This window comes from Staurois parvus, unplaced genomic scaffold (assembly GCF_062004578.1).
Source record: "Staurois parvus isolate SC_StPar_1 unplaced genomic scaffold, SC_StPar_1.0 ptg000402l, whole genome shotgun sequence".
Taxonomy (NCBI): Eukaryota; Metazoa; Chordata; class Amphibia; order Anura; family Ranidae; genus Staurois; species Staurois parvus.
In genome coordinates, this window is record NW_028318198.1 from 9,133,187 (window position 1) to 9,158,598 (window position 25,412).

The following is a 25,412-nucleotide window of genomic DNA, read 5'->3' on the forward strand; positions in this document are numbered from 1 at the left end:
AAAGGAAAAAAAACTGCTGTAATTGATTATAACATATTAGCTGGAGTTCAGCTTCAATTTGGTAGTGTATTTAAATCTGCTAGTACTTCTAACACTCTTCTCCTTCCCAGACTGACAATGCTGCTGCTTAAATCTGCCACCCTGTGCTCATTCATGCAGAGGGGTATCTGTATAATACAGGAGGTATGTTACTGAACAGGTTGTCATGAGAAAATGCAAAGAAAAAAAGCCTAAAAAAGAAAACTAATACAGCCACCACATCTAATGATTGGTAAGCTACAATATATTACATTTTTGGTTTTTGGTTTAATACTGCTTTAATTGCTATCTTAAGTTTTGTTAAAGATATTTACTCTCACTTCTTGACCTGCTGACAAAGTTTGACATGAAATGTTCGGAACACAATATGAGCATATATAAAAATGCTTTTCTATAGGGGGAGGCTGATACCCCTATCACAGTTATATATATATATATATATATATATATGCTATTTATTGTTTTTTTCACATTTGTACAATTTCTTCTCTATTGACATTTTAACAAAGGATGTTCTGATTCTACAGACAGCAGTTTTTCTGGTCAGGTGTGATTAGACACAAGGGGGTTGAATTAGTAAAGGCAAGTAAACTGTTCACTTTGCAAGGCCATTTTCCCTTAGTTTAGCAAATTAGGTAAAGTTATGTTGACTTCCATCATCCAGTCATATACAAGCACACGTTTCTTATTTTCCTTGCTCTTGATTGGGTAGTTTTGCAAAGTGAATTTTCACCTCACTCACTAAGCTAAGGGAAAATGCAAACGTTCAGTGTGTTATGACATGCTTAAACAATGTCCTTTAAAGGATAAGACTGATAGGGGCTGAGAACTGTCAAGAATTATTTTTTCTACTATTGTCAAACTTTATGAAAACTGTCAAAAATGTTTTACAGAAAGGTATTAGAAACTAGAAAAGCTACAATTTCTGGGGAAATTGTGTGAAGTGTTCTTGCCTCCACCAGCAGTCTACAACTGGAGTGGGTGGAGTAACTGGGTAGAGTGGCTTGTCACTCTGCTGCCTGCTCACACACCTGGGTTCCTATGACAACTCACTCTACAGCAAGGGCAGAGAAGAGCGGTTAAAAACAAACTACTCCAACTTGCTCACTTCACTGGCGGTTGCCATCTTCAAACGGTTGTAGTTTAACAATTATCTTACACTGAAGAGCTTTATACTGTGAGGATCACAAGACCCAGACCTACATTTTGATGCATAGTATGTCTCTGAAATATTAAAAATGAAGGCACAGTCACAGTTTAGAAATTGCCCATCAAATTTGAGGTGGCTAGAGTGGAGTTTCAATGAATGTCAATGGGTGGCGTGAGTTGCAAACAAATGGTCATATTGTGAAAACTATCAGGACTACGGCTTAGCCGTGGACATTGTTAGTGGCAGCAGGGATAGCCGAACGTTTTGATATAAGATTTGTGTAGATTCAAGTAAGCAAATGAGGGAGTGATGGCAGTTTAGAAATCATGTCCTGATTTTTCAGCTCACACTCTAGCTTTTGTCAGCTCCCACTCTAGTTTTGAACAGTCCGCCATTCATTCCTATGGGACCAATGTCAGCACAAAAATGCTGATATTTCATGAACCATTCGGCGAAACGTTCCACAAAGTAATAGCACACCAATCGGGAACAATCCGCACGTTTTGGTATATTACTGTCTATGTAGTGTAAAAACTGTGGGAGGAGTTAGGGTGGTAAATTTGGCTATAATAATAAGAATATATATGTGAGGTAACAGTAAGTGGTCTTGCCATGCAAGAACACTTAAATATAAACCGTTCACTTGAGGACACAGCAAGGCACATAAATCTTCCAGCATACCTCTTAGGCTTTGTTTAGTTGGGCAGCAGACTCTATTGCCCCTCTGAAAAGCGATCCATGGTGGACCCTGCCTCCTCTTGATTACTTTTTGTTTTCTATCCAAAGCTGGATTTTGTATTTAAATATGATGCTGCAACTGTTGGTTCAACAGAAGAGGTTGCAGCACAGTTCAATTGACCTTAATTAGTGAGTTTGCCACCTGTCAAAGTTGAGTTAAATGGCATGTGTAAGAACTTCTCTGTGTGCATGTTATAATTTAGGTAGGCAGTCTGGGGGGATGTAAAACCACTGCTCAACTGCCTGTTTTTGCTACCTCCTTGCCGACCATGTAAAAGAGTCCGTAGTTGGTAAGACAATGCCAGTACCAAAAATCCTAACTCCCATATGTACTGTATATACAAGTTGTGTTCAAAATAATAGCAGTCCAACATCACTAACCAGATCAATCACTGTTTTTGGTATAAATTATATTTCTACATGGAAAATAATTTACTAGTAGGTATAGCAGAGTAATTTAAAACCAACAGACCCAACAGTAATAACATGCATGCTGCTGATTCTGTGTAACTGAATCACTAATTGAAAGGGAACCGTTCAAAATAATAGCAGCGTGGAGTTCAATTAGTGAGGTCATTCAGTCTGTAAAAAAAACGGGTGTCAAACAGGTGGCCCTTATTTAAGGATGAAGGCAGCAAATGTTGTATATGCTGGGTATAGCACATTTCTCTCTGAAAATCTGAGTAAAATGGGTCATTCTAGACATTGTTCAGAAGAACAGCGTACTTTGACTTTGAAAAATGTTGATTGGAGAGGGGAAACATAAAGAAGCGCAGAAACTGATCGGCTGCTAGGCTAAAATAATCTCAAATGCTTTAAAATGGCAACCAAAACCAGAAAGACGTGGAAAAGGAAAACTGAAAACTACCATTTGAATGGATCGAAGACAGCCAAAATGGCAAAGACTCAGCTAATGATCAGCTCCAGGGTGATCAAAGGAAGTCTAAAGTTCCCTGAGAGTACTGTTACAATTAGAAGATGCCTATGTGAAGCCAAGCTATCTGCAAGAAGCCCCCGCAAAGTCCCATTGTTGAAAATACAACATATGCTGAAGAGGTTACAATTTGCCAAAGAACACATTGGCTGGCCTAAAGAGAAATGGCGCAACATTTTTTGGACTGATGAAAGCAAGAATGTTCTTTTTGACTCTGTACACTGTGAAGACAGTAAAGCACGGTGGCACTAGCATCATGATATGAGGATGTTTCTCATATTATGGTGTTGAGCCTATTTATCGCATACCAGGGATCATGGATTAGTTTGAATACATCAAAATACTTGAAGAGGTCATGTTGCCTTATGCGGAAGAGGACATGCCCTTGAAATGGGTGTTCCAACAAGACAACAACCCCAAACACACCAGTAAGCAAACAGCATCTTGGTTCCAGACCAACAAGATTAACATTATGGAGTGGTCAGCCCAATCCCCGGATCTTAATCCAATAGAAAACTTGTGGTGTGTGTTGTTTGGCTATTTTTTTGGGGTAGTTATAGCTTAGATATTTGTTAAATCTTTAGATTTTAAGACCATGCGTTGGTTCATGGGTGACAAAATTCTGTTTTTAAGGTAAAACCAAGAAATGCATAGGAATTGTGGGATGTAGTGCAATTGTCCTAGGCTGGAATACCTGTTCACAGGTGCCCGAAGTTGGTTGGCTCCATGCAACACAAATGTGAAGTAGTTCTCAGAAACAGTGCTTATACAACTAAATATTAGTTCAGTAATTCACAAAAAAAGCTAAATCTTCAAGCATTTTTCAGTTCATACAGTAAATGTTTGCGTTTGTAAAGAAAAATGCAGACACTGCTTTTTTTAAAATAGCCTAATATCCCTTTTTCTTCACTTTTTTTGTAAAAGACTGTGCAGTGTTCCCAATGCATTTGCATGTATGGAAATAAAAGCTATTATAAGAATGTTGAGCTTTACTCACTTTTTTAAACAAACTGCTATTCATTTTAATACAACTGTACTTCCTTTCCACCCCAACCTTTTCAGTTAAATCTAGATTTTGGAAATAATCAAACTCTGACCCTAGTAAAAGGTCACTATTCTGGTTGTCAAAAAAACAAGAGGCTTGTAATAAAAGAACATAATAGTAACTAGTTGATACATTGATTTGTGATTGGTTGCTATGGATTTCTGCATTTTTTTGTAAGTTATGCACATCATCATTGCTCTTTTCACTGCTGTACTAGATAAACACCCTTGTGTGGTGCTGTCATTAAGTGTACGCAAAGCACTTTTTTTTTAATGTTTTGAAAGGGTAGAAGGGTTAAAACCATTGTCAAGTGTTTATTTGTTGTTTCTAGCTGGGCAGATTCACTCTCTCTTTTTTTGTCCTTGTGACCACTGTCAAAGACAGAAAGTGATAGGGAACCCAAAATTCTAGTGTTGCCCTTAGAGCAGGAGTTGAGGGGAAACTTCTACTTCCACTTTCTTTTGCATTTCCAACACAGGAAATAAATGGAAATATCCCCAATGGAAAACAAGAAAGCAAAAAAAAAAAAAAACAAGGCGTTTTAACCCTTCCCTATGCTATCTAATACTAAAATAAAACATAATCAGCTACACATGCACTGTAAAGCACTTGTGTGTTGTAAAACACTTCCAAAACAATGTAGCTACTCAATTGTAATGTAAGACATAACCATTTTATATGGTTCACACCACAATGTGCTACTGACAACTCCTTCTCTTACTGTCCTAAACCATTTATTTATAAAATTATTTTCTCAATTTAATCATGATGGTGCTCTAAAAAAACACAGAAAGGCAAATCTTGTGTTTGCTTTTGATGTCACAGGCCTTGGGTTTGCACGGACAGCAAGCAAAGAAGTATAAATGCAATTTCCTATTTTCAAACACCCCGTACAGTTAGGATCTTACCTTTTATTATGGGCAAATTATCTGACATATATGGAGGATGGAAAAAGCTAAGGTGCAGTGAAGTAATCTGACATTGCTATTGCTTTGATAATGTTAAATTGAAAGCAGTATTGGAAAGTGGGCACTTAGGGGCACTGGCATGTGTACTTACATAACTTGTACAGAACCCAGGTAACCCAGCAAACAGAAATGCTCTTGAAATGCAAAATTCTGACAATAGTGAAGAGTTTAGACCTGCCACCCTGAAGCCTCCTGTTTAAACAGGGATGCACCTGGATGGGGTGGGGTTTGAATCGCGTGATGGAGCAAAGAGAGCTAAACTACAGGAGCTAATCCAGGTTGACATAACAAGCACTGCCCAGTTTTGGGCTTCCTTGGCAACTCTACAATCATATCACTGCCCATATTGCACTCTTTAACTTGGTTACTATTTGGGAGTGTGATCCTTCTCTCCTTGATTGCCATATGAGGGGATGCAGGCAGGGGCCACTGAAAGCAAGTGTACTGCTGAAGACAATGCAAACTGAAGGTATGATATATAATATACAGTACATCCAGTTACCAATGGTCACTCCGAGCTTTACATACATCTTGGACAGCAGTAACCAACTCTTTGAGGCTGACATTTTGCAGCACATTCAATTTTGGATACCTGTTTTTTAAGCATTTCTTGAAGTAAAGGTGCTGTTCTAGTTGAATTAAATAAATTGATAATCTGGGTCATATAGTGACTAACAGAAGTCAGATCATTTAAATGACCACTACAATTTAACCCCAGAAGGCCACTGTGACCCCCAACCTGAAGTTTTTTTTATCCCTTGTTGCTTTCTTTCCCTCGTCTACAGGAGTCGAGTCTTGTCCATTCCATTGATGGACACATTTTTCAGTTATAGAATAGGGATGGTTTCATGACAAAACTAATCAATTGGTCTCAGATATGGCGATCAGCATCCTGATCCCATACTATCCCTTTATACTTTTAAAAGAAAAAAATTGTTGTACATGTTATAAACCATCAGTGACACCCGAAACGCCCCACAATCCTTTTTTTCTTGGTATTTTCACTGCACAAGACAGAGCAGCAATGGCCAGTCTTTATTACAGGAAATTCCTGCACACAGGCAAAAAGCCTGGTATTTTACAATGGATTACTGCACCAATCAGGAAGAATTACACAAAGGACACAAGATTCAAGTAAGAATACACATGACTCTTGCATTAAGACTATATTTTGCTTAACTTAGATTTCAGCTTGAAATTTCTCTTTGCCAGTTCTACTTTATAGAATTAGTTGCTCAGGTCGTCCCTTCATGTTTTCGAAACACTGAAAGTTTATGGACACTGTGGCTTCATGTTTTTTCATTGGAAATTCTTAGAAAACAGCACAAAAGAAATAGATGCAGTTGACCATAGCAACTTTTTGTATGTTTTTCATCATTTCATTAATATGATTCAATTTTCTGAAATGATCATGAAAATGGCAGAATTTATATTGTTACCACCAACACTACTTTTGTTTTAAATGAACTGAGCATTGGAGACAAAGATTAGTGTATGCACAAAAGACTTCCACTGCTGATATAATGTAGGACAGATATTTACAACTACTATGTGGATGTACAAAATAAATAAATAAAAACGCTGGTTTGGTGCTAAAGCAGGGCTGCAGAACATGGACAACAGTAATGGGCATACAATATTTATGCTGGGAGCTCAAAATGAATGATAGACTTTTCACTAAAATTCCATATTGATTTTGCCCCAGAAGCTAGAAGTTAAATGAAAACTTGTACCAGAAAACCTAAAGCAGACCCCCCCACACCCCCCTTTTTTAATAAAACTGCTAAGACCATTTAAAACACATCAATCAAAATGTTACACTTACATATACCATTGTCCCATATTTTATACACTGTGCCTGATTTTGCCCTGCCCTTGTCTTCTTGCTTCCCGCTCTCATGCCATTTTTTAAAAAAAGTAATTGGTGGGCAGCTTCTTTTTCCGGGTTTTCCTGTGCTCGGCCATTGATGTATGTACAGAACCTCACATATAGGCAGTAAAACATATCTATGGGTGAATTAAAAAAACCTCAGAGGATTTCATTTATCATTGTGTAATCATAATTCATTTATCGCTGTGTAACAGACTTCTGGCTCTTGCAATATGTCATCTCTGGAGAAATAACATTTTCCCAGAGATGTCACAAGAGTTAGCAAAATTTTGTGAAAATTCACAGCTTTGAAACAAGATCTCCAGGAAGGGTAGTGGTGACATGGGCTTCCCAGAAGACATCTGTGCATATGGGCCTACATCACCAGTGCCTTGAGGAACCCTGACGTGTGATCACGTAAAAGGAGAAAACATTATTTCTTTTAAAAACTACTGCTTGATGATGGTTTTGGATCAGTATGCAGAGTTTCATACAACAGGGAATTCTGTGGGGGTTTTTTGAGGGGTGGGGGTTGGCCACTATAAAAAAGGACCATCAGCTGTCCCAAGAAAATCTTTACTTGAAAGAAATATAGAAAGAAAGATGTATAGAAAGGGCAGGTGTGCCATATATCAGCTCAGGATCCTTTTCTTAATCAGCTAAATAAGCAGCAGGGCTACTGCTATTGGGGTATGGCTTTGAGTTTTAGTACTATTTATTTGCAAACATAATATAAGTTAATGTATGTTCTTTTTGTTATACTAGGAAATGAATACAGTTGTTCTTATAAAATGTCTCTTATATACAATTTATATACAGAAATTTAAAGTCTCTTGTGGAATTTTGCATGTCAACCCGACTCATAATCTGCAAACTCAAGTGTTTGGTATAGTATGGTTCTTAGGGGTCTCCTTCATCGGCATGTTGACTAGTCCTATAGAAAATCCAGGGATTGCTCAAAGCTGCGCCAAGACCATATTGATTTACTCCTTTCCACATTGAATGGAGACAGGATCTTGAAGGGCTGTTGCCTTAAGATTTCAGGAATCCACCAAGTGTATGAATTCACTCATCTTCTTCTACGTATGTGGATGGAAACCAGCCAACCTGAAACAGAACGCAAATTGAATGTCATGATTACATGTTCTGATGCTTACAATTTTGTCTGAATAACCATATTTTTAATACCTATTCCTAATCATCATGTTAATTTAATTTTCACTGAAAATGCAGCTGATAATCATGACACACAAATGCATTATTACTAGGGGTACTTATAAGACAACCATTACTGAAAAAAGCTTACTGTAGGAAACATGAAGAAGTGTATATTTTGCCTGAGCAGTACTGTGAAAAATTCACCTATTTGTCTTCAATTCCTCCTGAAAAATAGCAGTGCATTGCCTGTTATGTGAGGGTGCCTAGGCACTCCTATGCCTCATAGTTGTACAATGTGCACCTCTACCTCTGACTGCTAGTCTCAGAGATTTGGATTAAGATTTGGAGATGTGAAGTAAGATTTGGAGATGTGAAGTAAGATTTGGTGATGTGAAGTAAGATTTGGTGATGTAGTATTCCTTCCTGGAGACGTTAACATGAGAAAGCAAAGCTCTGTCTCTATCAAGCTGGCAACCTCCAAATACAGACACAATGCAGAACAACACATGGTACGTCAATTACACTGAAAAGATCCACTTTCAGTGCAGACCACAGACAATACTGATGACTAGTCTATTGCCCTATACCTGCATTTTTTTGAGCATAGCTTCTAGAGTTCAGTTCCTCTTTGAGATAGTATCCTCGTAAAACTACTCAAAACTCTGCACTTTATTAATTGATGCATAGCTTTAATCAAAAATGACAGTCTTGGGATCTCAATTATAGCATACAAAAGTTGTTCCATAACTTCCCAGCCTAATCTAAAATAGCTCTAGTTTTATGATTTTTGTTTGAACTTAAAAAATCATGTCTTTAGAGACACCTAGAGATTTCAAAACTATACCATAAGGTCACAACTGTAAAGAACTAGGCCGATGAATTACAGTATGAGAATGAGTGTTGAAGATAACACTTGATTGTTGGACAGGTCATCTGAGGTCACCATTTAGGAACACATAGGCAGGATATACAAATAAATACTATAAGATTGAAGTTTATTGATCAGGCAGGTTAGTGAGACACTAAACAACAGTAAATATGGAGAAAAATGTCCCAGCAAATGGATATAAAATAGAGATAGCTATTATCAGTCTAATTAAAAGGAAAATGGGATTTTCCCTAATGGCTCTGTGGGCTAGATTTACTAAAACTTGTGCACTCAGAATCTGGTGAAGTTGTTTACAGTAATCAATCAACTTCTAATTTCAACTTGTTCAATTAAGCTTTGGCAATAAAACCTGGAAGCTGATTGGTTTCTAGGCAGAAATGAGACTGATTTTGCACTTTCCAGCTTTAATATATTAAGCCCCTGTGTGTATTTGACAGCTTTTAGCTATTTTCCATGTACATTATCAGACAGAAACAAGAATGAATGATGTACAGTACATACAAATATTAAATGAAGATAAGTGTACAAATATCATAGTCTATGATGTTCCAATAATATTTATAGTGGTTTCTTCTTGTTTTTGTGTATTTTGTTTTTAAATCAGGACCACTTTCATTACATATGTCCTTTATCAAGTTGTTTTCATGTCTAGAAATTTGATTGGTTCTACCCTACTGGATTACAACCTCTCCCGCTGCCTTACCTTTCCATTAGATTCCCCTCTCCACCAGCCATTCGTCCCTGATTTTGTATAGATCTTCACCACATCACCCTTGAACAGGGAAAGCTCTCTCATGTCTCTGGCACAAAAATCATAACGAGCAATGGCAATACCTAGAACCTTAGGATTGAGGACTAGAAGAACACAGAAAATAGAATTAGAGAAAGAATTATGAAAACAAGCATTAGACTATTCAAATCTGCCATGTGGACAGCAATGATAACAAAATCTATGGTAACAAAATGTATTTTCTAATAAAATAACACGTTTACACTGGAACTACATCCTAACAGTTTTATGAAACTAGGCTGTTATGTGCAAGCTGACGGTAAACAAGAAACCTCTATGATATCCTTATTTGCTGAGAATGCGCCAATGCCATGTCACGCAAAGGAGGTTATCTGTAATTATTATGTCATATTGTGCCAAAATATACCACAATGCTTTACTAAAGGGAATACAACCGATGCATTTTGTTAATGATAAAAAAAAAAACGGAAGACAGAGAATAAGATGTATGTGTTAGTTACAATTTGCATACAATGTTGAATCTACACAAATATACCTTAAAATCAAGGGCATGTGTTGTAATTTTTTGACTAGTATGGCAGTGTACTAAGAAAGTGTTAACCTGGCCATACTTTGAATTTTAGCTGGCTCCTGATGAACTAGTTGAAATTCGATTAGTGCATGGCCCGGTCAGCCCCCTCCCAAGCAAAGGGGCCAGGTGCAAAGTTCCAATCTAATTAGATGCAGCCACTGCTTGGGTATTCTGGCAGCCCCCATTACCAAAAAAATCTAACAATAAAAAAAATGACAGATGCATCACATCTGTATATGCTTTTAAATGAACCCTTTCTATTTGAGTAGCTGTTTTAGAACAGAGCATTTTTTTACAATTCACCTATGAGCCCAATGACTTGTCAAACACATTGCCATTGTTAAGCGATGTATGTAGGATAATTAAACTGTATTCCAAGTAATAGGCAAAGAAAAAGAATAACTTTTCTTTGCTCTGAAAACCACTGGGAGCAATGGAAATACCCATTATTTGGAGGAACATGTGACAGATACTTGGTAATAAGCAGACAAACGCTCCTGTAAAGTCTACATTGATCCTGCCTAGTAGTCCTCCTTACTTGTCAAATAGGCTACACATCAAGTTAAGGGACCACAGAGGAGGACTTAACCAAAAAATGTGAGATTTATATCTTTTATCCGCCTAAATCTTTGAATCTACTAATAATTTTGGCATGTGGTTTTCACTGCAGACACCCTTTGCTTATGTCACTTTTTACCATACACTCATAATAAGCTGGCCAGGTCTGTGATAGGTTCATTTGAGTGGACCTTGCAAAAAATGCAAAGTCCACTTATTTTTCAGTTACACCCCATCCACCCTCCACATTCCACCTAATAAAAATGCTGAATGAAAGCAGAAAAAAACATTAAATAATTTAGAAAAATCTTACACAGCAACCTCTCCTAGGAGAGGGTGATGTGAATGGGCCTGAGAACTCTCCTATGGATTTCTCCTATGAGAAGGTGCTCCTACACCGTGCTGGAGCCTCTTCTCATGAGATTTTTGACCCTGAGCCTTCCTATGATCCCAAGATGATGACATCACTGCTGATTACATGAAGCAGTCATAAGCCAACTAGTAAGGTGAATTTTTTCATATTTTTGTTTCAGTATTTTTCCTTTTTTTCACTAAGACTCCAAGCAAATCTGTGTACTGTGGGAATGTGTGCATTACCGCATAGTCTGAAAATGCACGTTGTAGTGCTATTCTTTCTTGCATGTGTTTTAGTGTCCCGCGGAACTTATTCAAATGACTGGGCTGCCCTAACACAACATACAATAATGCTCAACATAATGTACATTAACTTGTTTCTGTTAATGTACTGCAAAAGCGTGAATGAATCCTTAATGTTTTTACATGGGGGAGGGGGGCTGCAATATAAGCAGACCTTGTAATTTATGCAAGGTATGGTTTAAAATAATATTAGTTATTTGATTTGCTACCCATATCAGATCATTACAACATTCTGTTATCAAAGAACAGAATATACTTTACTGGATTAATAGTTATTAGGAGATGATGTCATGCATTTGAAAATGAACTGTATATTACATGCATTCATTTTGTTAAAGCATTCTCATTATGCCTGACACAGGCACACCTAATACGCACATCTCCACAAACAAACCATAGATTATAACTGTAGGACCATTGTTTCTTCTGTTGTAGGAAAGTATTCACAATGCAGAATCAACTAAACGTTTTAAACCTAGAAGTCATCATCTTCCATCAGTTTTTTTTACCTGATGGTATTTGTTTTGGATTGTTCACAGTAATTGTTAATATTTGACAAAAAAACAAGTGTGCATGCTCCTATAGAGTAACCAACTTGGTTTAAAAAGGCTGGGATAAATACTGTCAATGAAATTTCCTAAACACGGGCGCCAGTCACATTCACACACACAGCATGATATAGGTCATCAATTACAGAGCTGCCAACTTTTACAAGGATAATGATTGCATGCTCTAGTTTATGGTCTAGTGGTTGCAGTGTTTCCCATCTTCAGCATTGAGAGACCACAAGGTAGTATAATTGCTATGTAGGCTCACAGGCGTGTCCATCTGTAATATCCTAAAGTGTATCTATAGCCAAAGCTTTTTTTGTTTTGGATAGAGTAGGGAAGGGTTAGAACCCCTGCAGGTTTTACCACTGTCGGAGAATTCATTAGAGAGATTGCTTCATTTCCTGTCTGGTAAAAAGGCTGTCCCTGGAACAGAAAGTGATGAGAAATCTCTTCAAAAGCAACTCAGACAAATGTAAAAATGTATTTTTAGTTTAAAGGCTAACTCCATATTTTGCACCATGTTATAAGTGATACCTGTATTTAGCAAGTAACATGTAACGTAGTGCAAAGGGGACCCCCAACCCATCCCCCCATGAATCAATAAACTACAAGTCCCATCTACCACCTTGGCAGACAGACTTGTAGCTCTCAATGGAACACAAGGGCAGTGATCACCACACTCACAGCCCACTGACACTTCCTGTAGCACTCTAACTAAACGTCTGTGAATTTGTATGGACATATAGCTGGGGAAAGAACCTATATATATATATATATATATTCTATTGTAAATAAATCAATTACTTACTTGTCTGATCGAATTCCACCATTTACTATCACAATTAGTTCATATTGTTAATATTAACACCTTGTGAAATAATTAAATATGTATCTATTCATATAAAACATGTAGTAGTAAAGATATTTAAGTTTTTTAATATCACAATAAAATTATCAATATATATATACATTTTAATAAAAAGAATATAAAAAATATTAAAAACAATACCCATAAAATTGATGTTATATTTATTACTCTACAGTCACCATGACTACTTAACTCCGCAATCTCCATTCTTTACAAATCACTAAAGAAACAATATCTGTATCTAGCAAAAGTGCATACCATCGTGTCTTTTTTTTTGTCTGAATGCCTTTTCCAGTTGACCCACTCCAATACTGTATCTTTTATATATACCAAAGGGAGGAGTCCTTGGCATAGGGGGGTGGCAAAATATCTAGAGACCAAATGCCCCTTATAACCATTTTTTATTATATATATATGTGCTCTAATGTGGAACCCCAATGGTCTCCAGGTGAAGCCAATGTATTGTATGCCACAGGGACACTGGAGAAAACACACAACACCTTACCTATTGCAAGTTATAAAATCGCTGATATTGTATTTCCTCTTGGTAGTAAAAACCTCAAAGTGTTTTCTTTTCCTCTAATTTTTATTGACTATATTACCTAACCAAAGAAACCTACTGTATCCAAAAGGTAACAGCCCTATTCAGATACTGTACGTTGGAGGACCAATCACACTCCTGGCCATTTTAACTGGCACAGTTGGGGCATATTTGTATATGAAGGATGGCTTATCTTGGAAGATTAGGCTAGATGTTGATCTTGTTTTTAGAGTAGCCCAAGGCTTAAGCATTTTTTTTTCTCTATGTAAATATTGCTCATTATATCTTTCTTGCACAAATCTCTTTTCCAACAGTTGTGATTGTTGTAAAAAAGCTTTTTCATGGATGCAATTTCACCTAATACATAGAAATTGGCCTATTGGTACATGGTACAACCAAGACGGGTGACAGCAACTTGTGAGGGAAATATATCCATTTATATTGGTCTCCTTGAAATTCTGGTATAAATCCTACCATCCTAAACAAACAGATTTAAATGAAAAAATACAGCACTAGTGGAGTGATAATTATATGTGAGCACAATTTTTTTATCATTGCTGTTGAGACCATTCATAAAATCTATCAAAGTATGTTTATTACCTTTCCAGATGAACATAATTTCATCTATAACACGCTTATAAAACATTAAGGTCTCGGTCACACTGATCCAACTTCAAATGTCATTCCAACTTGAGGTGCGACTTGCATAGTCTTGCACCATTTTAGAAATCAAGACCAAGTCAGAATCGCACCCATATGATCGCTTTAACTGTGGACAATAGGGTGCGACTTGCAATGCGATCAGCAACTCGCATTGCATGGCAAATCACATGGCAAGTTGCACCCGGTGTAACCGGGTTGTAATTAAGGTTTTTTTTAGCTAAAATATTTTGCGTTTCCCATCTAGTCATAAAGATGTTCACAACACTGGAGGCAAATTTAGCCCTCATTACAACGCCCATAACAGGTCTATAATATCTGTCACTGTACAAGAAATATTTGTGTGAGAAGCAAATTTCCAAAGATTTCAAAATAAAGTCCTTTTGTACATCATTTAACTCACTAGAGATGTTTAGAATCCATTTGACGAACGTGAGGGCTTCTATATGATCAATGATTGTACAGAGCGATCCAATGTCCCCCGTAACTAAGAAACATTCAGGCTCAATTTCTAATAAATTCAATATATGTTTAATATTTTAGTATAAGAACCTGTTTGTTGGATAAGAGGTTGTAAAAAAATATCAATGTATTGACCCAACCTCGCTGATAAAGAGTCCATACCATTTACAATAGGACACCTGGGAGTGTTTGTGTGATTTCTAGGTATATTTGGTAAATAATGTATAATAGGTCAATTGCACTCAGAAAGTATTAGAAATCTTTTTTAGCTTTTATATTCACGTCTGTGAATTTATTTCCACTCATTACAGAATTAAACACAGATTTGTTTCTCAAACTGGTATGAACCACCCCAGTATCTGACTGTGTTCCTGTAGTGCTGTGTACAATTGGTATTTCTTTAAATGCAATTTTCCCACATATTTATGTATTCTTATATATGCATCAAATGTGTTTAGGTTTGTCTTAAGGGGCAAATTTCAAGCCTTTATCCAATAATCTCAATTCCTCATCACTTAGTTGTACAGTACTCAAACTGAAAAAATCCTGTCCTACTTTGTCTTTTTCCTTTTTGTGTTTCTGACCTGCTCTACATCCTGTTTCTTGTGTTGGGTGACCAAAAACTGGTTTCTTCCTCCCTTTTTGGCCTTCCTTTCCTTTCTTGGTATCTCTCAGCTCTTTAAAAAATTAGCCAACTGAGAAGGTGGAGTGTCATTTTGTCCATAATCATCTCTATCCAAAACTGCAATTCTATTATACAAAGGGACATAATCCTTCTTCTGTTCAAATCTCCCCCTATTTCCTGAAAAGTCCGTTCTATCTTTCGGTTTATGATAACCTGCTCGACTACTTCCTCTAAAAGGTGGTCTTGGTTTCCACTGGTCATTGTATCTATTTCTTTGAGCTCCTGAGTCCTCCATCCTTTGATCTATTGTATTCCTATATTCCCTTGGGAGCTGGAGGACATGTCATAAGTTTCTGGTGGGTGTATAACTCTCCCTACTTGATTCATTTTCTTTGGCTTTTACTGGTGTTGTCTCACTAGAGACAGGGGCATTTCCTTATACTATTTAATTTGCCATCCCTTAAATACCTTAAATATTTATCAAAGGTGGTAATATCCCACAAAGCATGCAGTTTTGTTCTCCATCTTATGTCTCAATTTTTAAAAGAATAATCCAACACATCAACCTTCTTAACATTCTCTGTAGCTAAGAAAAATTCATCCATATAAATACTTGTATGTTTCTTATAACTGAAATAACCATAGTGTACAGCAAAGAGAAACCGTGCCTTTAAACTAATTTGTACAATAAAAATCTTTGCGTTCACCAATAGTATGTGAAATAATATGAAAAAATAAAAATCTTCAGCACTCAAAGTTAATCAACCTTCTGTATAAAATATGTTCAGCAATGTGTCGCGCTAAACCATAAAGAACCAACTGATATAAATACTCATCAATATACAATTGAAATCTAAAACAGTGCAATAATAATGAACAAATAAAGTGAAAGAATTTAAACAGATTAAAAATCTGTGCAATATTCATTGCATATTGTCAAACATAAAGATTCCTTTTACCAAAAGATCACAGAGATCTCAGTGTGTATGTGCAATTCTCCACGAGCGCAAAATTCACTCAGTGTGATAAAACATGAAGATCCTTCTACTAGAAGATGACAAAAATCTCAACATGAACGTGCTCCTCTCCAACCAACACCAGAGGCAAAACAGATGGTCTCCCACCTTATAATAATGACCTTTAAGTTATAAAGTTCAAAGAGCACCTCTTCCCCTTTAAGAGCCGGGATCAGCTCAAACCACTGGCATGCTAATGCTTCTTCAATAAAGGGTTCATTCAACAATAAATCACCAAGGCCATAGAACAAAACAAAAAAATAAAAAAACACTAAATCTCACTTACAAAGTGTTAATATTCAGAGGCCAAAAATGACCACTACTGCCTATGGTGTTGGTTGGAAAGGAGCACATATACACTGAGATCTTTGTTATCTTCTGGTAGAAGGATCTTCACATTTTATCACACTGAGTGGTTTTTGCACTGATGTGGAGGATTGCACATACATGCTGAGATTTCTGTGATCTTTTGTTAAAAGGGATCTTTATGTTTGATAATATGAACTGAATGCTGCACACATTTTTAATCTGTTTATATTATTTCACTTTCTCATTATTATTGCACTAATTTTGATTTGAATTGTATTGATGATAATCATATCAGTTTGTACTTCATGATTTAACGCGGCACATTGGTGAACATGTTTTATACAGAAGGTTGATTAACTTTGAGTGCTGCAGCTGTTCCTTTCTTCATATTATTTTACGTATTATTGGTGAACGCAAAGATTTTTATTGTACAAATTAGTTTAAAGGCACAGTTCCTTTTCTCTTTGCTGAACACAATATACATTTTTGGTTATATGGAACACACAAATATTCATTTGGATGAAGTTTTCTTAGCTACAGGGAAGTTAGGAAGGTTGATGTGCTGGAATGTTCTTTTAAAAAAATCGAAGCATAGGATAGAGAAAATCTACATGATTGGTGGGATATTACCACATTTGATAAGTATTTAAAGTAGTTAGGGGATTTTAAAAGCAATAACGTTTTTAAATGGCAAACTAAAATAGCATAAGCAAATGCCCCTGCCTCTACTGAGACAACACTGGTAAAAGCCAAAGAAGATGAACCAAAGAGAGACCGTTATACACCCACCAGAAACTTAAGACATACCCAGCTCTCAAGGGAAGATAAGAAAACAGTGGAAATCAAGACTACCCTTTAAAGAAAGGGGTTGAGTAGGGTATCATAAACCACAAGACAGAAGGGACTTTTCAGACAATTAGAGGAGATTTGAAGAGAGAAAGGATTATTACATTTGTATGATAGATTTGCAGTTTTGAATAGAGATGATTAAAGACAAGATGCCACTCTGCATTCTCAGTCGGCTAATTTTTTAGTGGCGAAAAATACCAAGAAGGGAAAATCAAACTAACAAAGTAGGAAAAAAACAGTTTTTGGTCACCTGAAACAAGAGGAAACAGGGATGTAGAGCAAGTCAGAAGCACAAAACGGGAAAGGACAAATGATGACAGTATTTGCAATTTGAATACTGCACAGCTATATGGTGAGGTGTTGAAATTATTAGATAAAGGCTTGATATTTGCCCCTAAGAAAAAGTGCAACAAATTTCATGCCTACATAGGTAAGCATGAATATGTGAGAAATTTTAATTTAAAGGAATGCCATTTGTAAAAAACCAGTAGTACACAGCACTAATGGTACACAGTCAGATATTGGTGTGGTTCTTACCAGTTCCATAAAACAAATCTGTGTTTAATCCTGTATTGAGTGGAAATAAATTCATAGAAGTGTTTAGGACTATGGTTTTAGAAGATTTGAGCAAACTGAAAGTTAAAAAACAAAAAATGCAGCAACACTTTGGAACAGCGCAAAGAAATTGTAGTTAGAAAAGTGGACAAAGGGAGCGCTATAGTTGACTTAAACAAGTCAGATTATAAATTGGAGAAGGAGAGGTAATTGTCAGATCCAAATACCTATTGCATTTTGAGGAAGAATCCATTGAGTGAATATAAAAAATAATTAATTAGGCTGATTAAAGAAGGTCAAAACAAATGAGTGTTAAATATAACGGAAAAAGGATTTCTAATACCTTCTGAGTGCAATGGCCTATATACATTATTTACCAAAGATACCTAGAAATTGGACGAACCCCTCTGAACATTTGGATGAACCCTCCCGAGTGGCCTGTTGTAAATGGTATAGACACATTAACAGTGAGGTTGGGTCAGTACATTGATTTTTTTTTTACAACCTTTTATTCAACAAATAGATTCTTATCCTAAAGATACTAAACCTCTATTGAAATAATTAGAAGGTATAGAAATTGAGCCTCAATGTTTCTTAGTTGCTGTGGATGTTGGATCGCACTGTACGATCACTGGTCATATAGAAGCCTTAACAACCATTGAATGGATTCTAAACTCCTCTAATGAGTTAAATTATGAACAAAAGGACTTTATTTTGAAATCTTTGAAATTTTGCCTCCCATACAATTATTTCTGGTACAGTGACAGATATTATAGGTACATTACGGGCATTGCAATGAGGTCTAAATTTGCTCCCAGTGTTGTGAACGCCTTTATGGGATTTGAAACAAGATGGGAAACACAAAATATTTTGGCCAATAAGCCGCCTCAGTTTTTGTTTTATAAGTGCTTATAGGTGACATGATGTTCATTTGAAAAGGTAGGGAATGCATTTTTATAGATTTTATGAATGGTCTCAACAATGATAAAAACATTGTGCTTACATATAATTATCACTTCACTAGTGATGTATTTTTATATTTCAATCTGTTTGTGGAGGATGGCAGGATTTATACAATGCATTTCAGGGAAACCAATATAAATGGCTATATTCCCCTCATAAGTTGCTGTCACCTGTCTTGGTTGTACAATTTCTACGTATTAGGAGAAATTGCACCCATGAACAAGATTTTTTTTACAAAAAAAGATTCTGAGAAAAAAGAAATAATGAGCAACATTTACACGTCGAGCATGTAATACAGTCAAATACAATCAGTGCAGAAGAAACCACATTGAAATTTTTACTACCAAGAGGAAATACAATATCTGAGATTTTGTAACTAGCAATATGGAGAGTGGTGTGTATTTTATCCTGTGTCCCTGCATCCTACAATACATTGTCTGCACCTGGAGACCATTGGCGGTATGCACTAGAGAGCATCTATGTAATATAATTATGGTTATGATGGACACTCAGTTTCTAAACATTTTGCCACCCACCATGCTAAGAACCCCTCCCTTGTGCAATTTTGGGGTATAGAAAAGATTACAAAATATTGGAGGGGGGATGTCAATTGGAAAGGGCATTTAGCCAAAAAAGAGTTATGATGGATTTATGAAGCAGGTACTTTTGCTCCTAAAGTGTCAAACAGAGATGTAGATAATAATTGTTTCCTTAGCAACTTGTAAAGAATAGAGATTGTGGAGTAGAGTAGTCAGGGTGGCTGTAGAGTAACAAATGGAATATAATTTTTATTGCCAATTCTCTCAATTTTTATATTAATTTGAATTAATATATATATATATATATATATATATATACTGCTATTGTGATGTTAAAATACTTAAATATATTTAATACACAATGTTTTACATGAATCCATACATATTTACTTATTTCACAAGGTGTTATTGTTAACATTATGAATTAATTGTGACAGTAAATGAAAGAATTCGACACATAAGTATTTAATTGATTTATTTCCAAAATAATAAATATGTATATACCTTTTTCCATCCATAATCCATTTTTATACAGTATAGATTTTTCTATTTTTTATGAAAAGCTCCTGCATCAGTTCAGAACGAATGTAGAATTATTGGCAGTAGCTGACTTTCCATTTCAGTTGATAGAGAAGAAATTATATATTTACATGTGCCCTTCAGATTGGTCTAACCACTAAGGTTTGCATTTACTCTTTAATTTGCGGCATTGCTGGGCGCCGTTTGTTATTGTTTACACTCTGCTATGGCAATGCTAGTATCTGTGACAGCTTGAGATCTGTAGGCAGGCCAGCATTAGCTATATAAGGAATAACTCCAGTTCCCTTGAAAAAAATGTCAAACTGATGTAACACTTAGGGCAGAACAATACAAAGCACACTAGACTGAGGCTTCCTTTCTCCTATGAGTTTGCAGTCCGATTCGAGCGAGAGCTGGACTTTGGGGAAAAGTGAACTGCAGGATTCATCCCACCCTGCAATAGTGGTCATTATTGGCCTCTGAATATTAATACTTTGTGAGTGAGATTTAGTGCATAAATAAAGGACATCTATTGTTATATACAGAGAGCACTATTTGTTTCATTTTTGTATCCTTTCATGGCCCTGGTGATTTATTGTTGAATGAACCCTTTATTGAAGACACATCAGCACGCCAGTGTTTTGAGCTGATCCTGGCTCCTAAAGGGGAAGAGGTGCTGTGAGACTTTTATAACTTAAGGGTCATTGTCAAAAGGTAAAAAAAATCTGTTTTGCTTCTGGTGTTGCTTGGAGAGGAGCAAATAAATGTTGAGGTCTTTGTCATCTTCTTGTAGAAGGAGCCTCATGTTTTATCACACTGAGGTGTCCTCTTATGAAACAGAGATCAGCGATGATCCTAAGGATCGTTGCTGATCTCAGATCATTAGTGGTTTAGGAAACAGAGATGATCAGAGGAGAATATGTTCTCCACTGATCATCTCAGCACACAGATGGCCAGTGTATGAAGGAGTGATGTCAGCCCTTCACTGGCGATCTGTGTGAAAATTCTCCCTCCAGATTCTCCAGCCCAGAGGTGGAGAATCGGAGGGACCGCAAACGAAGCAGCAGTAATTTACCACTGCTTAGTAAATGGTGTTTGACTGATCTTACTGTAATCTCACGAGATTACAGTAACAGCATCTGTTTTCTAGCGTTCAAAGTGTTTGTAGATCGCTTCTCTCTTCATTTGGAGAAACGATCTACATCGCTTCATAAAAAGGCATTCAGAGGAGAACTGATCCTCTGAGAATGCCAGAGAACTGAGCAGCGGTCATTTACCGCTGCATGATAAAAGGAAACCTGAGTGAATTCCGTACTCGTAGGGAATTGTGATCGTTTGGTAAAGGGGAGTTTTATGTTTGACAATATGGGCTAAATATTGCACACATTTTTAATCTGTTTATATTATTTATCTTTTTTGCTCATTATTATTGCACTACTTTGGATTTGAATTGTATATTGATGAGTAATCATATAGGTTTGGCGTGGCACATTGGTGAACATATTTTATCCAGAAGGTTGATTAACTTTATGTGCTGCAGCTGTTCCTTTTTTCACATTATTTCACAAATTATTGGTGAGCACAATATTTTTATTGGACAAATTAGATTTGTACTGTTGTTTGTGTGTTGTATATTGCAGAACAGACATTTCTAATGAAGCCCCTGATAGCAGTAAAACCTGAAGAGGGTTCCAACCTTTCCCTATTGTATACAAAAACTAAAACAAAAAATTGGTATAGATACACTTTAAAGCATATCTAAAGCCAAAACTCTTTTTTCCTGCATTGACAAAGTGACATTGTCTCTTTAACTATTGGCTGGGAATTTGTTAAGTAAATTCTCCCCTCTACTGGTCACAACTAGTACTTCATGTGTATAAAATAAACCTACTGACTCAAAAATGTGGGCCAATTTGGAAGAATGAGAAAGTGCAAACATAATTTTTTTATTTTTGTATATTTACTTGCACTTGTATTGGTTAACCATCCCACCCCCAATCCCACAGTAGTCTCTATACACTGGCTTTGGGATGCACTGGACAACCTTTTGGATTTCCCACACTGAGTTGGTAAGACATCAGAACCTTTTAAAATTTAGAAGAGTGCCAAAATAGATTTAGGCTGACAACTCAGCAGAAAACATGCAGTCACTATGTTTTTATAAATGTCAAATTTGGCAACTTGGACATGACAGTGAGGCACAGGCAAGAGGAATAAGAAGCAGTGCAATAGCTACCTGACCAGAAGGGAGAAGTGGAGGGGGGCACAAAGCTGTACTCAGGCGCAGTAACAAAAGCAAACCCACACAGCACAGACGTGGCTTTGAAAGAAGACAGACAAGCAAAGACCAGTGTCACAACTGCTTTACAGAGTCACTAAAAATTAAACCGCACCGGATCTACACAGCATCACTAAGCAGCACAACTATGATCCACAGGGGCCTATTTATAAAGATTGGCAAAATAACCGCGTCTCGGCTTAGGCAGGAGTAAATTATCCACAAATGACAGATGGAAAGTTTTTATAACCCGACACAATCCATTTACAAAAATGTATTTTGCTGAATTATTATCACCTGTGTTGAAATATGGGACCGAATGAGTGGATAGATTGCCCAGAGCAGCTTTATAAGTAGGTTAAACTGTCAGAAATGGATTCCTGACCTTTTATAAATAGGCCCACAGTGACAATAAGTAGCACAGCCATACTTCCTTCAGCTCACACAAAGCATAGTTCGCTCACAGGCTCCCTGCTATTCTTGACAGTTAAGAAAAAAAACAGCATAGTCACAGGAAGTCTATGAATGCTTTTGTGTGAAACTGATAACAAATGTATTATATGGGTATAAATGTTCATCCAATCTGTGCTTATTAAAGAAGGATTTTGAGAAATGTCAAGTTGCTTTGCTTGTTGCTTTCCTAATATCGCTGTACTGGAACTCATAAATTGTGACTTTGCAGCTGCTTTAGACCTAATTAATAACAGCTACGGGGTATAGCAAAATTATATCATGCATGCACTGAAACAATGGCTCAAATACAATGTCGCCTAACATATATAAAGTATACATTTAATGTATAACCAGTCAGGTAAGATCTTGTATTATGTGATTGAGGGGGTGTGTAAAGGAAATTGTATTATTAGGCTGTAACATTTGTAGCCAATTCTAAATCACATCCATTTTGTACTGGCATCTATCATCACCATAGGATTAAAGACTAAGTGTAGCTAAAATTAAAAACAGAAACATCAGCACAAGGAACATGACATACAGTCAGTAGGATATACTGTATCCCTTGGGCTGATTCCTCTTCTTTTAGGGCTCGTTCGCACATGCTTTGATCTCTGAAGAGTGATCCTTGTCCAAATTACTCTTCAGAGAGCATATGATAGGCATTGCGGAGGCATAGCGATGTACCTTTCACCCCCTGCAAACCGCACTGCACACAGTTGCGGGGCCCTAGCAGAGGAGCCCCCTTCACTTGAATGGATTGCACTCGATGGGCACTACTTCCACTGAAAGTGACAGTGGGTAAAATTCCTGCCACAGCATGTGTATATCCCTTGCTGCTGTGTCTGTAGCTAAAGGAAGTGGTGGCTGGGGGACAGTAAAAACATGGCACAACCTCAGGGTTTTCCCACCTCTCAACCACTAGTATGAATTCTCCTCCATCCATGCACATCCCCCCCCACCACCACCACCTGTCACCTTCCCCACCCCCCACCTCAATACAACTACTGTAAGGGGCTGTCAGTGGCTCTTGTTAAGACAGCCTGACTATGCCAACTTTTCCACCCAGCTCTGCCATTCATAGAAGCCATACTACAGCTCATATGCATGAAACAGGCTCTATGAACACAGGCAGCTGAGCTATTAATCATCTGCCCCCTCCATTCAGAAATCTTATTTAATTCATAGTACCAGCTTCCATGAATGAAGCTCCTGTCTCCCATTGTACTTCCACATTGTCACCCTGTCACATGGATTTTAGATGGAGACTACAAGTGGACCTTTCAACACACATTAGGCAAGCATGGTCCACTGTTGTCACCATCAAGAATACCACCCTGAGAAATGCTATTTAGGAACTGCTGGAGTACATGCATGTCCACAGGAAAGGGCTGCAAAGAGGCTACAGGTGATCGGCAGCACTGGGATACAACAAAGGATGATACAAAGTTAAAGTTAAAGTGCTTTTTCAAAAAGAAAATGCAAATTGTCTATAATACAATATATTAAAGAAATAGCAGTTGTTTATGATACACAGGGGTAGATCTACTAAAACTGGTGCACTTAGAATCTGGTGCAGCTGTGCATGGTAGCCAATCAGCTTCTAACATCAGTTTGTTCAGTTAAGCTTTGGCAATAGAACCTGGAAGCTGATTGGTTCCTATGCAGAGCTGCATTAGATTTTGCACTCTCCAGTTTTAGTGAATAACCCCCACAGTGCTTTAATCATCCAAAATGTCATTCTGCTAGGATCTGCATCTATTTTAAGGTAAACATGGTAAAAATGAATCACCAGCCATTTTGATCACAATCAGACTACATATATTTCTGCCTTTCAAATGCATCTTGGGAGATTGATGTCATCAGTCCTCTTCCACTGCTTCACAGTAATTAATCATGATAAAGATCATGCATTGCCTAACTCTACGGTCCAGTTTTTCTTGATGTTTGCATTAAGAAATGCATGCATAATCAAGCAGAAAGGAGTTAAAATGTTGTCATTAATTATGAGAAAAGCAGCAGAAAGGTATTTTTAGGCACTATGACTGTGTTATAATATTACATCTGTAACGTTGTAACCTCATTGATGTTTATTGGTTGATATAGGTAATTGTACTTTGCAAATTAAAGAAAGGCAAGGAGACCTAATATGCAATATACTGTATATATGTATGAAAACACACTCTATGGCAAAGGTTTTGTAGATACCTGGCCACCTCTTCTATATTGGACATCCAATTCTACTCAATTCTGGCAATAATGTGGAGTTGAGCCCCTCCCTTTGTAACTAGATCAGCCTAGGAAGGCTTCCCACAAGGTTTTGGAGTGTGTTTATGGGAATTGGTATAAATTCTATCAAAAGGAACATTTGTGTTTCAGTTCATTCTTAAGGTGTTCAATGGGATGAATTCAAGTTCATCCATACTAAATACATTATTAAACTATGTCTTATGGGCACAGGGGCACAGTCATGCTGGAAAAGAAAAAAATATCATCTATCTCAAAACTGTGGCCACAAATTCAGAAGTGCACATCTGTAGCAATAAACCTGAACTCAGGAGTATTCACATCATAGTGATGGTGGGATTATCAGGTCTCCACAAACACTTGGCCATCTACAGTATATAATGTAGGTTTGAATGTAACAGATTATAAAAATATTCTTGCTTAGCAAACGTTCAAAAATTGTCAAATTGGGCTGGTTTTTTTACACCTTTAGATGACAACAAATAGCTATAGCTGTCTCTGGCTATTGGACTACTATTACAAATAAGTTTCCAGGTGCTGCGAGAATTCAAAAAATAGATAATATTCTGTATATCCATCTCAGACATGTTAATATTGCTCATTATCTGAACACATTTGTGATATAAAAGACTCTCCTTGTCTACAGAAG

At 36.8% G+C, this 25,412-nt stretch overlaps 1 protein-coding gene across 5 annotated transcripts in view; it reads right to left on the reverse strand.

Moving 5' to 3' along the window:
• Positions 1-5,890: 5,890 nt before the first annotated feature.
• Positions 5,891-25,412, reverse strand: part of VAV3 (vav guanine nucleotide exchange factor 3) — a 308,707-nt gene continuing 289,185 nt past the window's right edge. For 4 of the 5 annotated variants that reach the window (XM_089686619.1, XM_089686621.1, XM_089686620.1 and 1 more), the window contains 3 exons: positions 22,022-22,105; positions 9,495-9,646; positions 5,891-7,851 (listed from right to left, as the gene is read on the reverse strand). In XM_089686619.1, the coding sequence (XP_089542745.1) occupies positions 7,810-7,851; positions 9,495-9,646; positions 22,022-22,105 (278 nt within the window). In that variant the 3' untranslated portion in view covers positions 5,891-7,809. The remainder of the gene's footprint in view (positions 7,852-9,494; positions 9,647-22,021; positions 22,106-25,412) is intronic. The other variant, XM_089686622.1, reaches the window with a different exon arrangement.